The following is a 13,039-nucleotide window of genomic DNA, read 5'->3' as shown; positions in this document are numbered from 1 at the left end:
ATTTAGTCTGCCTGGGAGCAAGACATCCTGGTCCGTGACTGGGCTGGATTTCTTCCTGTAGTCCGTGATTGACTGTAGACCCTGCCACATGCCTCTTGTGTCTGAGCCGTTGAATTGAGATTCTACTTTGTCTCTGTACTGGTGCTTAGCTTGTTTGATAGCCTTGCGGAGGGAATAGCTGCACTGTTTGTACTCGGTCATGTTACCAGACACCTTGCCCTGATTAAAAGCAGTGGTTCGCGCTTTCAGTTTCACACGAATGCTGCCATCAATCCACGGTTTCTGGTTAGGGAATGTTTTAATCGTTGCTATGGGAACGACATCTTCAACGCACGTTCTAATGAACTCGCACACCGAATCAGCGTATTCGTCAATGTCGTTATCTGACGCAATACGAAACATCTCCCAGTCCACGTGATGGAAGCAGTCTTGGAGTGTGGAGTCAGCTTGGTCGGACCAGCGTTGGACAGACCTCAGCGTGGGAGCCTCTTGTTTTAGTTTCTGTCTGTAGGCAGGGATCAACAAAATGGAGTCGTGGTCAGCTTTTCCGAAAGGGGGGCGGGGCAGGGCCTTATATGCGTCGCGGAAGTTAGAGTAACAATGATCCAAGGTCTTTCCACCCCTGGTTGCGCAATCGATATGCTGATAAAATTTAGGGAGTCTTGTTTTCAGATTTGCCTTGTTAAAATCCCCAGCTACAATGAATGCAGCCTCCGGATAAATCGTTTCCAGTTTGCAGAGAGTTAAATAAAGTTTGTTCAGAGCCATCGATGTGTCTGCTTGGGGGGGGATATATACGGCTGTGATTATAATCGAAGAGAATTCTCTTGGTAGATAATGCGGTCTACATTTGATTGTGAGGAATTCTAAATCAGGTGAACAGAAGGATTTGAGTTCCTGTATGTTTCTTTCATCACACCATGTCACGTTGGCCATGAGGCATACGCCTCCGCCCCTCTTCTTACCAGAAAGATGTTTGTTTCTGTCAGCGCGATACGTGGAGAAACCCGTTGGCTGCACCGCTTCGGATAGTCTCTCCAGTGAGCCATGTTTCAGTGAAGCAAAGGACGTTACAGTCTCTGATGTCCCTCTGGAATGCTACCCTTGCTCGGATTTCATCAACCTTGTTGTCAAGAGACTGGACATTGGCAAGAAGAATGCTAGGGAGTGGTGCACGGTGTGCCCGTCTCCGGAGTCTGACCAGAAGACCGCCTCGTTTCCCTCTCTTTCGGAGTCGTTTTTTTGGGTCGCTGCATGGAATCCACTCCGTTGTCCTGTATGTAAGGCAGAACACAGGATCCGCGTCGCGAAAAACATATTCTTGGTCGTACTGATGGTGAGTTGACGCTGATCTTATATTCAGTAGTTCTTCTCGACTGTATGTAATGAAACCTAAGATGACCTGGGGTACTAATGTAAGAAATAACACGTAAAAAAACAAAAAACTGCATAGTTTCCTAGGAACGCGAAGCGAGGCGGCCATCTCTGTCGGCGCCGGAAGTACAGGCACTGTAAGGCTGACTGAGACTGACACAGAACATAACGAAGAGAGGAGGAGAACAACATGGAACTTTAAGGCTGACTGAGACTGACACAGAACATAATGAAGAGAGGAGGAGAACAACATGGAACTTAAGGCTGACTGAGACTGACACAGAACATAATGAAGAGAGGAGGAGAACACGTCAATGACTAATGACATGAATCCTTCTGGGGGAAAAACAAATCAACAGACATGGTTGTCAGTAACTGTTGCTCGTCGTTTTAGTGGAACCGCTCTGTCAACTGTCTGGAAGTGGAACCACTCTGTCAACTGTCTGGAAGTGGCTCTGTCAACTGTCTGGAAGTGGAACCTCTCTGTCAACTGTCTGGAAGTGGAACCGCTCTGTCAACTGTCTGGAAGTGGAACCGTTCTGTCAACTGTCTGGAAGTGGAACCGCTCTGTCAACTGTCTGGAAGTGGAACCTCTCTGTCAACTGTCTGGAAGTGAAACCGCTCTGTCAACTGTCTGGAAGTGGAACCTCTCTGTCAACTGTCTGGACGAGGAACCGCTCTGTCAACTGTCTGGAAGTGGAACCGCTCTGTCAACTGTCTGGAAGTGGAACCGCTCTGTCAACTGTCTGGAAGTGGAACCTCTCTGTCAACTGTCTGGAAGTGGAACCGCTCTGTCAACTGTCTGGAAGTGGAACCGCTCTGTCAACTGTCTGGAAGTGGAACTGCTCTGTCAACTGTCTGGAAGTGGAAGTGGCTCTGTCAACTGTCTGGAAGTGGAACCGCTCTGTCAACTGTCTGGAAGTGGAAGTGGCTCTGTCAACTGTCTGGAAGTGGAACCGCTCTGTCAACTGTCTGGAAGTGGAACCGCTCTGTCAACTGTCTGGAAGTGGAACCGCTCTGTAAACTGTCTGGAAGTGGAATCGCTCTGTCAACTGTCTGGAAGTGGAACCGCTCTGTCAACTGTCTGGAAGTGGCTCTGTCAACTGTCTGGAAGTGGAACCGCTCTGTCAACTGTCTGGAAGTGGAACCGCTCTGTCAACTGTCTGGAAGTGGAACCGCTCTGTCAACTGTCTGGAAGTGGCTCTGTCAACTGTCTGGAAGTGGAACCGCTCTGTCAACTGTCTGGAAGTGGAACCTCTCTGTCAACTGTCTGGAAGTGGAACCACTCTGTCAACTGTCTGGAAGTGGAACCGCTCTGTCAACTGTCTGGACGTGGACCCGCTCTGTCAACTGTCTGGAAGTGGAACCGCTCTGTCAACTGTCTGGAAGTGGAACCCCTCTGTCAACTGTCTGGAAGTGGAACCCCTCTGTCAACTGTCTGGAAGTGGAACCGCTCTGTCAACTGTCTGGAAGTGGCTCTGTCAACTGTCTGGAAGTGGAACCGCTCTGTCAACTGTCTGGAAGTGGAACCGCTCTGTCAACTGTCTGGAAGAGGAACCGCTCTGTCAACTGTCTGGAAGTGGAACCGCTCTGTCAACTGTCTGGAAGTGGAACCGCTCTGTCAACTGTCTGGAAGTGGAACCGCTCTGTCAACTGTCTGGAAGTGGAACCGCTCTGTCAACTGTCTGGAAGTGGAACCGCTCTGTCAACTGTCTGGAAGAGGAACCGCTCTGTCAACTGTCTGGACGAGGAACCGCTCTGTCAACTGTCTGGAAGTGGAACAGCTCTGTCAACTGTCTGGAAGTGGCTCTGTCAACTGTCTGGATGAGGAACCGCTCTGTCAACTGTCTGGAAGTGGAACCGCTCTGTCAACTGTCTGGAAGTGGAACCGCTCTGTCAACTGTCTGGAAGTGGAACAGCTCTGTCAACTGTCTGGAAGTGGAACCGCTCTGTCAACTGTCTGGAAGTGGAACCGCTCTGTCAACTGTCTGGAAGTGGAACCGCTCTGTCAACTGTCTGGAAGTGGAACCGTTCTGTCAACTGTCTGGAAGTGGAACCACTCTGTCAACTGTCTGGAAGTGGAACCGCTCTGTCAACTGTCTGGAAGTGGAACCGCTCTGTCAACTGTCTGGAAGTGGAACCGCTCTGTCAACTGTCTGGACGTGGAACCGCTCTGTCAACTGTCTGGACGTGGAACCTCTCTGTCAACTGTCTGGAAGTGGAACCGCTCTGTCAACTGTCTGGAAGTGGAACCGCTCTGTCAACTGTCTGGACGTGGAACCGCTCTGTCAACTGTCTGGACGTGGAACCTCTCTGTCAACTGTCTGGAAGTGGAACCGCTCTGTCAACTGTCTGGAAGTGGAACCGTTCTGTCAAATGCAGACATCGTTCCAAGTGAAAACCCAGCACTGCAGGCAGGCGAGCTCAATCACATGCTCAAAACATTTGAAGGAATACAAATACTATTTGGAGCCAGGTGAGCTGGTTTGTAGCCTGTCTCTCTGCAAGGATCCATGGTGCATGGCTTAGGTCCTCCAGTCTCTCCAGTCTCCTGTTCCGTCTCTTCCATCTCCCCCTGTCTCCTGCCCTGACCGCCCACAGCCCAGAGAGAGGAGTCCAGTCTACCACTGCCCACAACCCTCTCTATATCTCTTCTGTCTCCTACCCCAGAACACAGTCAGCCAACAACCCTCTCTATATCTCTTCTGTCTCCTACCCCAGAACACAGTCAGCCCACATGTATGTGTGTGTGGTAGTGTATGTGTGTGGTTGTGTGTGTGGTTACGTGTGTGTGTGTATTTGTTTGTGTGTGTGTGTGTGTGTGTGTGTGTGTGCGTGTGTGTGTGTGTGTGTGTGGTTGTGTGTGTGTGTGTGTGTGTGTGTGTGTGTGTGTGTGTGTGTGTGTGTGTGTGTGTGTGGTTGTGTGTGTGTGTGTGTGTGTGTGTGTGTGTGTGTGTGTGTGTGTGTGTGTGCGTGTGTGTGTGTGTGCATGGAGAAAAGAGGACCTCAGTGTGTATTTACAGTATGTAGGTTGGTTGGGTGGAGGTTATTACGAGGCCTTGGAAGGGGCAGAGATCCAGCCGAGACCGGGGCTGCTGTGGAGAGCGGATGCCCCTGGGCACCAAGGACGGAAGTTTGCCAGGTAAAAAAATCAGCCCCATCCCTCCCATCTCCTCTTCTCCTGGTCCTACTCTCTACCTCTGCCTGTCTAATGCTATCTGTGCTGCTTGCCCTGGACACGGTGAATCAGCCCTGCGAGCTTCCTTCCTCCCTTCCTTCCTTCCTTCATTCCTCCCAGGCTCTTAGGCCTGGCCGCATCGCATAGAGCCCAAGACCAACACACGGTCACACTGTGATTACCTCCACACACTGCTGGGACCTGGGACAGACAGACAGACATCGCCAGATTCAGACCAGATTAAGACCAGATTCAGATCAGATTCGGAAACAGATTCAGATCAGATTGTAGAAAACTACCCCTATGAAGTCCCAGTGCAGTCCAACAGGTGATTTTCTCTGTGTTTTATATATATTTCCACACTAGGAAGTTGGAATAATACTGTGGTGAAAATTGTGAAAATTATGATAAATGTCCTTTTAATATAAGAGCTGTTTGAAAAGACTGCCTGAAACTTCTGCCTGTTTTGGTGGGATGGAGTGTTGGCGTTTAAATTAGTTAAGAGACCAATAAGAAAGAGAGTTCCATACCTCTCTGCCAATAACAGACAGTTTTCAGTCTTCCCCTCCCCACTCAGACCACTCCCAGACAGTCCTAGCTAAATTATTGCTTGAGAAATTGTTCTTTACTAAGAAGCTATTTTTGTTTCTTTTAATGACCATTTTAATTGAAAACAATCACAGTAAGATACTGTGTTACCCAGAAAGGATTGGATATTGAGATAAAAACATTGGATTGGACCTTTAACAACTTCAACAACTCTCTCTCTCCTGTGGTGTTGACAGGTTTATTTGACAACTCTCTCTCCTGTGGTGTTGACAGATTTGTTCGACAACTCTCTCTCCTGTGGTGTTGACAGATTTGTTAGACAACTCTCTCTCTCCTGTGGTGTTGACAGATTTGTTAGACAACTCTCTCTCTCCTGTGGTGTTGACAGATTTGTTCGACAACTCTCTCTCCTGTGGTGTTGACAGATTTTTTAGACAACTCTCTCTCTCCTGTGGTGTTGACAGATTTGTTCGACAACTCTCTCTCCTGTGATGTTGACAGATTTGTTCGACAACTCTCTCTCTCCTGTGGTGTTGACAGATTTGTTCGACAACTCTCTCTCCTGTGGTGTTGACAGATTTGTTCGACAACTCTCTCTCTCATGTGGTGTTGACAGATTTGTTAGACAACTCTCTCTCTCCTGTGGTGTTGACAGATTTGTTCGACAACTCTCTCTCCTGTGGTGTTGACAGATTTGTTCGACAACTCTCTCTCTCATGTGGTGTTGACAGATTTGTTAGACAACTCTCTCTCTCCTGTGGTGTTGACAGATTTGTTCGACAACTCTCTCTCCTGTGGTGTTGACAGATTTGTTAGACAACTCTCTCTCTCCTGTGGTGTTGACAGATTTGTTAGACAACTCTCTCTCTCCTGTGGTGTTGACAGATTTGTTCGACAACTCTCTCTCTCCTATGGTGTTGACAGATTTGTTCGACAACTCTCTCTCCTGTGGTGTTGACAGATTTGTTCGACAACTCTCTCTCTCCTGTGGTGTTGACAGATTTGTTAGACAACTCTCTCTCTCCTGTGGTGTTGACAGATTTGTTCGACAACTCTCTCTCTCCTGTGGTGTTGACAGATTTGTTAGACAACTCTCTCTCCTGTGGTGTTGACAGATTTGTTCGACAACTCTCTCTCCTGTGGTGTTGACAGATTTGTTCGACAACTCTCTCTCTCCTGTGGTGTTGACAGATTTGTTAGACAATTCTCTCTCCTGTGGTGTTGACAGATTTGTTCGACAACTCTCTCTCTCCTGTGGTGTTGACAGATTTGTTCGACAACTCTCTCTCTCCTGTGGTGTTGACAGATTTGTTCGACAACTCTCTCTCTCCTGTGGTGTTGACAGATTTGTTAGACAACTCTCTCTCTCCTGTGGTGTTGACAGATTTGTTAGACAACTCTCTCTCTCCTGTGGTGTTGACAGATTTGTTCGACAACTCTCTCTCTCCTGTGGTGTTGACAGATTTGTTAGACAACTCTCTCTCTCCTGTGGTGTTGACAGATTTGTTAGACAACTCTCTCTCCTGTGGTGTTGACAGATTTGTTAGACAACTCTCTCTCCTGTGGTGTTGACAGATTTGTTCGACAACTCTCTCTCCTGTGGTGTTGACAGATTTGTTAGACAACTCTCTCTCCTGTGGTGTTGACAGATTTGTTAGACAACTCTCTATCCTGTGGTGTTGACAGATTTGTTTGACAACTCTCTCTCCTGTGGTGTTGACAAACTCTCTCTCCTGTGGTGTTGACAGATTTGTTAGACAACTCTCTCTCCTGTGGTGTTGACAGATTTGTTCGACAACTCTCTCTCCTGTGGTGTTGACAGATTTGTTCGACAACTCTCTCTCCTGTGGTGTTGACAGATTTGTTCGACAACTCTCTCTCCTGTGGTGTTGACAGATTTGTTCGACAACTCTCTCTCCTGTGGTGTTGACAGATTTGTTCGACAACTCTCTCTCCTGTGGTGTTGACAGATTTGTTCGACAACTCTCTCTCCTGTGGTGTTGACAGATTTGTTCGACAACTCTCTCTCCTGTGGTGTTGACAGGTTTGTTTGACAACTCTCTCTCCTGTGGTGTTGACAGATTTGTTCGACAACTCTCTCTCCTGTGGTGTTGACAGGTTTGTTTGATAACTCTCTCTCCTGTGGTATTGACAGATTTGTTCGACAACTCTCTCTCCTGTGGTGTTGACAGATTTGTTCGACAACTCTCTCTCCTGTGGTGTTGACAGGTTTGTTTGATAACTCTCTCTCCTGTGGTGTTGACAGATTTGTTCGACAACTCTCTCTCCTGTGGTGTTGACAGATTTGTTCGACAACTCTCTCTCCTGTGGTGTTGACAGATTTGTTCGACAACTCTCTCTCCTGTGGTGTTGACAGGTTTGTTTGACAACTCTCTCTCCTGTGGTGTTGACAGATTTGTTCGACAACTCTCTCTCCTGTGGTGTTGACAGGTTTGTTTGATAACTCTCTCTCCTGTGGTGTTGACAGATTTGTTCGACAACTCTCTCTCTTGTGGTGTTGACAGATTTGTTCGACAACTCTCTCTCTCCTGTGGTGTTGACAGATTTGTTCGACAACTCTCTCTCCTGTGGTGTTGACAGATTTGTTCGACAACTCTCTCTCCTGTGCTGTTGACAGATTTGTTCGACAACTCTCTCTCCTGTGGTGTTGACAGATTTGTTAGACAACTCTCTCTCCTGTGGTGTTGACAGATTTGTTCGACAACTCTCTCTCCTGTGGTGTTGACAGATTTGTTCGACAACTCTCTCTCTCCTGTGGTGTTGACAGATTTGTTAGACAACTCTCTCTCCTGTGGTGTTGACAGATTTGTTCGACAACTCTCTCTCCTGTGGTGTTGACAGATTTGTTAGACAACTCTCTCTCTCCTGTGGTGTTGACAGATTTGTTTGACAGCTGGGAACAAACTAACTCCCTGAAGGACTCAGAAGGGGATTCAAGAGAAGTAGGAGAGGCTGTCATCACCTGAACGGACACAAAGTGTGTGTGTGTGTGTGTGTGTGTGTGTGTGTGTGTGTGTGTGTGTGGCCGTCATCACCTGAATGGACGTGAACGGATGTTTTTTCATTCTGTTTTTCAAAAAAGTGTAATCATCCCTTCTTCCTACACTCTGTCAATGAATATCCCCTCGTTTCAGCTAGGTGCTTTTGTGAATGGACTCTCTGTGAGTTGATAAATAAATAGAGGATGGAGGGACTGGGGAGGAGAGGAGGGGAGGAGAGCTGGAGGGGGGAGAGGGGATGGAGGGAGGAGAGGGGATGGAGGGAGGGAGGGAGGAGAGGGGATGGAGGGAGGAGAGGAGATGGAGGGAGGAGTGGGAATGGAGGGATGGCAGAGAGGATGGTGGGACTGGGGAGGAGAGGCCGGGAGGGAGGAGAGTTGAGGAAAGGAGGGCAGTAGAGCTGGAGGGAGGACAGAGGATGGAGGGATGGCAGAGAGGATGAGGGGTCTGATGGCAGAAGGGAGGATGAGTGAGAGAAGGACAGACAGGAGGGAAAGAAGAAGAGACAGACAGGCTGTTGTCTAGTACTCACAGGACCACCAGGCTGAAGAGGTTGGCCAGGGAAAGAGAGGGGGATGGAGAGAAGGACAGAGGGAAGATGGAGGAAGAGAGGACACGGTAGTATCCAGTACTCACAGGACCACCAGGCTGAAGAGGTTGGCCAGGGAAAGAGAGGGGGATGGAGAGAAGGACAGAGGGAAGATGGAGGAAGAGAGGACACGGTAGTATCCAGTACTCACAGGACCACCAGGCTGAAGAGGTTGGCCAGGGAAAGAGAGGGGGATGGAGAGAAGGACAGAGGGGAGATGGAGGAAGAGAGGACACGGTAGTATCCAGTACTCACAGGACCACCAGGCTGAAGAGGTTGGCCAGGGAAAGAGAGGGGGATGGAGAGAAGGACAGAGGGAAGATGGAGGAAGAGAGGACACGGTAGTATCCAGTACTCACAGGACCACCAGGCTGAAGAGGTTGGCCAGGGAAAGAGAGGGGGATGGAGAGAAGGACAGAGGGAAGATGGAGGAAGAGAGGACACGGTAGTATCCAGTACTCACAGGACCACCAGGCTGAAGAGGTTGGCCAGGGAAAGAGAGGGGGATGGAGAGAAGGACAGAGGGAAGATGGAGGAAGAGAGGACACGGTAGTATCCAGTACTCACAGGACCACCAGGCTGAAGAGGTTGGCCAGGGAAAGAGAGGGGGATGGAGAGAAGGACAGAGGGGAGATGGAGGAAGAGAGGACACGGTAGTATCCAGTACTCACAGGACCACCAGGCTGAAGAGGTTGGCCAGGGAAAGAGAGGGGGATGGAGAGAAGGACAGAGGGAAGATGGAGGAAGAGAGGACACGGTAGTATCCAGTACTCATAGGACCACCAGGCTGAAGAGGTTGGCCAGGGAAAGAGAGGGGGATGGAGAGAAGGACAGAGGGAAGATGGAGGAAGAGAGGACACGGTAGTATCCAGTACTCACAGGACCACCAGGCTGAAGAGGTTAGCCAGGGAAAGAGAGGGGGATGGAGAGAAGGACAGAGGGAAGATGGAGGAAGAGAGGACACGGTAGTATCCAGTACTCACAGGACCACCAGGCTGAAGAGGTTGGCCAGGGAAAGAGAGGGGGATGGAGAGAAGGACAGAGGGGAGATGGAGGAAGAGAGGACACGGTAGTATCCAGTACTCACAGGACCACCAGGCTGAAGAGGTTGGCCAGGGAAAGAGAGGGGGATGGAGAGAAGGACAGAGGGAAGATGGAGGAAGAGAGGACACGGTAGTATCCAGTACTCACAGGACCACCAGGCTGAAGAGGTTGGCCAGGGAAAGAGAGGGGGATGGAGAGAAGGACAGAGGGAAGATGGAGGAAGAGAGGACACGGTAGTATCCAGTACTCACAGGACCACGAGGGAGGAGAGGTTAGTGAAGGCCCGGTCAGGTATATGTGTGATTCTGTTGAGAGCCAGGGTCATGGCCTGCAGGGAGGACAGGGCCCCGAGGGCGTCAGCTGGCACCTCTGTCAGGGAGTTGTCATCCAGCCACAGGTGACGTAGAGACTGGAGGCCGTCGAAGCAGCCCCGAGGAACACTGGAGATGTGGTTGGCATCCAGACGACTGGTCAGAGAGAGAGAGAGTGAGTGAGTGAGTGAGTGAGTGAGTGAGTGAGTGAGTGAGTGAGTGAGAGAGAGAGAGAGAGAGAGAGAGAGAGAGAGAGAGAGAGAGAGAGAGAGAGAGAGAGAGAGAGAGAGAGAGAGAGAGAGAGAGAGAGAGAGAGAGAGAGAGAGAGAGAGAGAGAGAGAGAGAGAGAGAGAGAGAGAGAGAGAGAGAGAGAGAGAGAGAGAGAGAGAGAGAGAGAGAGAGAGAGAGAGAGAGAGAGAGAACAGGACACAGACACTGTCAGTTAAACATCATAGGAAATGCCAGAGGACCACCTTGCAGGGTTTGGTCTGATGACATTTTGATATAAGACCGGTGAGGTCTCTCAGGGCCCTTCATCATTCAAGACCATTTCAACGTTCAACATGCCCATCTGAATCTGAAGAATCTCACACATGATCTGTCCATCAACTCTCCCCAGCAGGAATAGGTCTAACCCAGACTAACACAGTGTGTGTTCCTCAGTTACAGGGAACTGAGCATTAACTTTATTCCTTCATTCAAGGTTTCACCTGGGTGTTATTGAGAGGGAACGTTTGGCTTGGACTGGGCTGTGTCTGGATGCCAGCGGTGGGATGATAGCCAAAGAGAGTGTGTGTGTGTAGCTGTGTGTGTAGCTGTGTGTGTGTAGCTGTGTGTGTGTAGCTGTGTGTGTGTGTTGCTGTGTGTGTAGCTGTGTGTGTGTAGCTGCGTGTGTGTAGCTGTGTGTGTAGCTGTGTGTGTAGCTGTGTGTGTAGCTGTGTGTGTGTTGCTGTGTGTGTGTAGCTGTGTGTGTAGCTGTGTGTGTAGCTCTGTGTGTGTGTAGCTGTGTGTGTGTGTAGCTGTGTGTGTGTGTTGCTGTGTGTGTGTAGCTGTGTGTGTGTGTAGCTGTGTGTGTGTAGCTGTGTGTGTGTGTGGCTGTGTGTGTGTGTAGCTGTGTGTGTGTGTAGCTGTGTGTGTGTAGCTGTGTGTGTGTGTAGCTGTGTGTGTGTAGCTGTGTGTGTGTAGCTGTGTGTGTGTGTAGCTGTGTGTGTGTGTAGCTGTGTGTGTGTCATGCCCTTCTCTCCCATCACTAAAGACCCAACATACAGTTGAAGTCGGAAGATTACATACACTTAGGTTGGAGTCATTAAAACTCGCTTTTCAACCCCTCCACAAATTTATCGTTAACAAACTAGTCGGTTAGGACATTTATCCAGTTATATATAGTCTATATCCAGTTATATATAGTTAATATATCCAGTGACATATAGTCTATATCCAGTTATATATAGTTAATATATCCAGTTATATATAGTTTATATATCCAGTTATATATAGTTAATATATCCAGTTATATATAGTTAATATATCCAGTTATATATAGTTTATATATCCAGTTATATATAGTTAATATATCCAGTTATATATAGTTAATATATCCAGTTATATATAGTCTATATCCAGTTATATATAGTTAATATATCCAGTGACATATAGTCTATATCCAGTTATATAAAGTTAATAAATCCAGTTATATATAGTCTATATCCAGTGATATATAGTCTATATCCAGTTATATATAGTCTATATCGTTATATATAGTCTATATCCAGTGATATATAGTCTATATCCAGTTATATAGTCTATATCCAGTTATATATAGTCTATATCCAGTGATATATAGTCTATATCCAGTGATATATAGTCTATATCCAGTGATAAATAGTCTACATCCAGTGATATATAGTCTATACCCAGTGATATATAGTTAATATATCCAGTTATATATAGTCTATATCCAGTGATATATAGTCTATATCCAGTGATATATAGTCTATATCCAGTGATATATATAGTCTATATCCAGTGATATATAGTCTATATCCAGTTATATATAGTCTATATCCAGTTATATATAGTCTACATCCAGTTATATATAGTGTATATTGTTATATATAGTCTATACCCAGTGATATATAGTTAATATATCCAGTTATATATAGTCTATATCCAGTGATATATAGTTAATATATCCAGTTATATATAGTCTATATCCAGTTATATATAGTTAATATATCCAGTTATATACGGTGCCTTGCGAAAGTATTCGGCCCCCTTGAACTTTGCAACCTTTTGCCACATTTCAGGCTTCAAACTTTAAGATATAAAACTGTATTTTTTTGTGAAGAATCAACAACAAGTGGGACACAATCATGAAGTGGAAGGACATTTATTGGATATTTCAAACTTTTTTAACAAATCAAAAACTGAAAAATTGGCCGTGCAAAATTATTCAGCCCCTTTACTTTCAGTGCAGCAAACTCTCTCCAGAAGTTCAGTGAGGATCTCTGAATGATCCAATGTTGACCTAAATGATTAATGATGATAAATACAATCCACCTGTGTGTAATCAAGTCTCCGTATAAATGCATCTGCACTGTGATAGTCTCAGAGGTCCGTTAAAAGCGCAGAGAGCATCATGAAGAACAAGGAACACACCAGACAGGTCCGAGATACTGTTGTGAAGAAGTTTAAAGCCGGATTTGGATACAAAAAGATTTCCCAAGCTTTAAACATCCCAAGGAGCACTGTGCAAGCGATAATATTGAAATGGAAGGAGTATCAGACCACTGCAAATCTACCAAGTCCTGGCCGTCCCTCTAAACTTTCAGCTCATACAAGGAGAAGACTGATCAGAGATGCAGCCAAGAGGCCCATGATCACTCTGGATGAACTGCAGAGATCTACAGCTGAGGTGGGAGACTCTGTCCATAGGACAACAATCAGTCGTATATTGCACAAATCTGGCCTTTAT

General features: G+C 47.2%; 1 protein-coding gene across 1 annotated transcript in view; it reads right to left on the bottom strand.

Annotated features, from left to right (window-relative positions):
• Positions 1-13,039, bottom strand: part of LOC118942829 (leucine-rich repeat-containing G-protein coupled receptor 5A-like) — a 184,363-nt gene that overhangs the window by 51,465 nt on the left and 119,859 nt on the right. The window contains exon 5 of the mRNA XM_036956607.1: positions 10,006-10,221. Within this exon, the coding sequence (XP_036812502.1) occupies positions 10,006-10,221 (216 nt within the window). The remainder of the gene's footprint in view (positions 1-10,005; positions 10,222-13,039) is intronic.

Source organism: Oncorhynchus mykiss, chromosome 21, assembly GCF_013265735.2.
Source record: "Oncorhynchus mykiss isolate Arlee chromosome 21, USDA_OmykA_1.1, whole genome shotgun sequence".
In the NCBI taxonomy this organism is placed as follows: Eukaryota; Metazoa; Chordata; class Actinopteri; order Salmoniformes; family Salmonidae; genus Oncorhynchus; species Oncorhynchus mykiss.
This window is presented reverse-complemented; position numbering and strand designations above follow the sequence as displayed.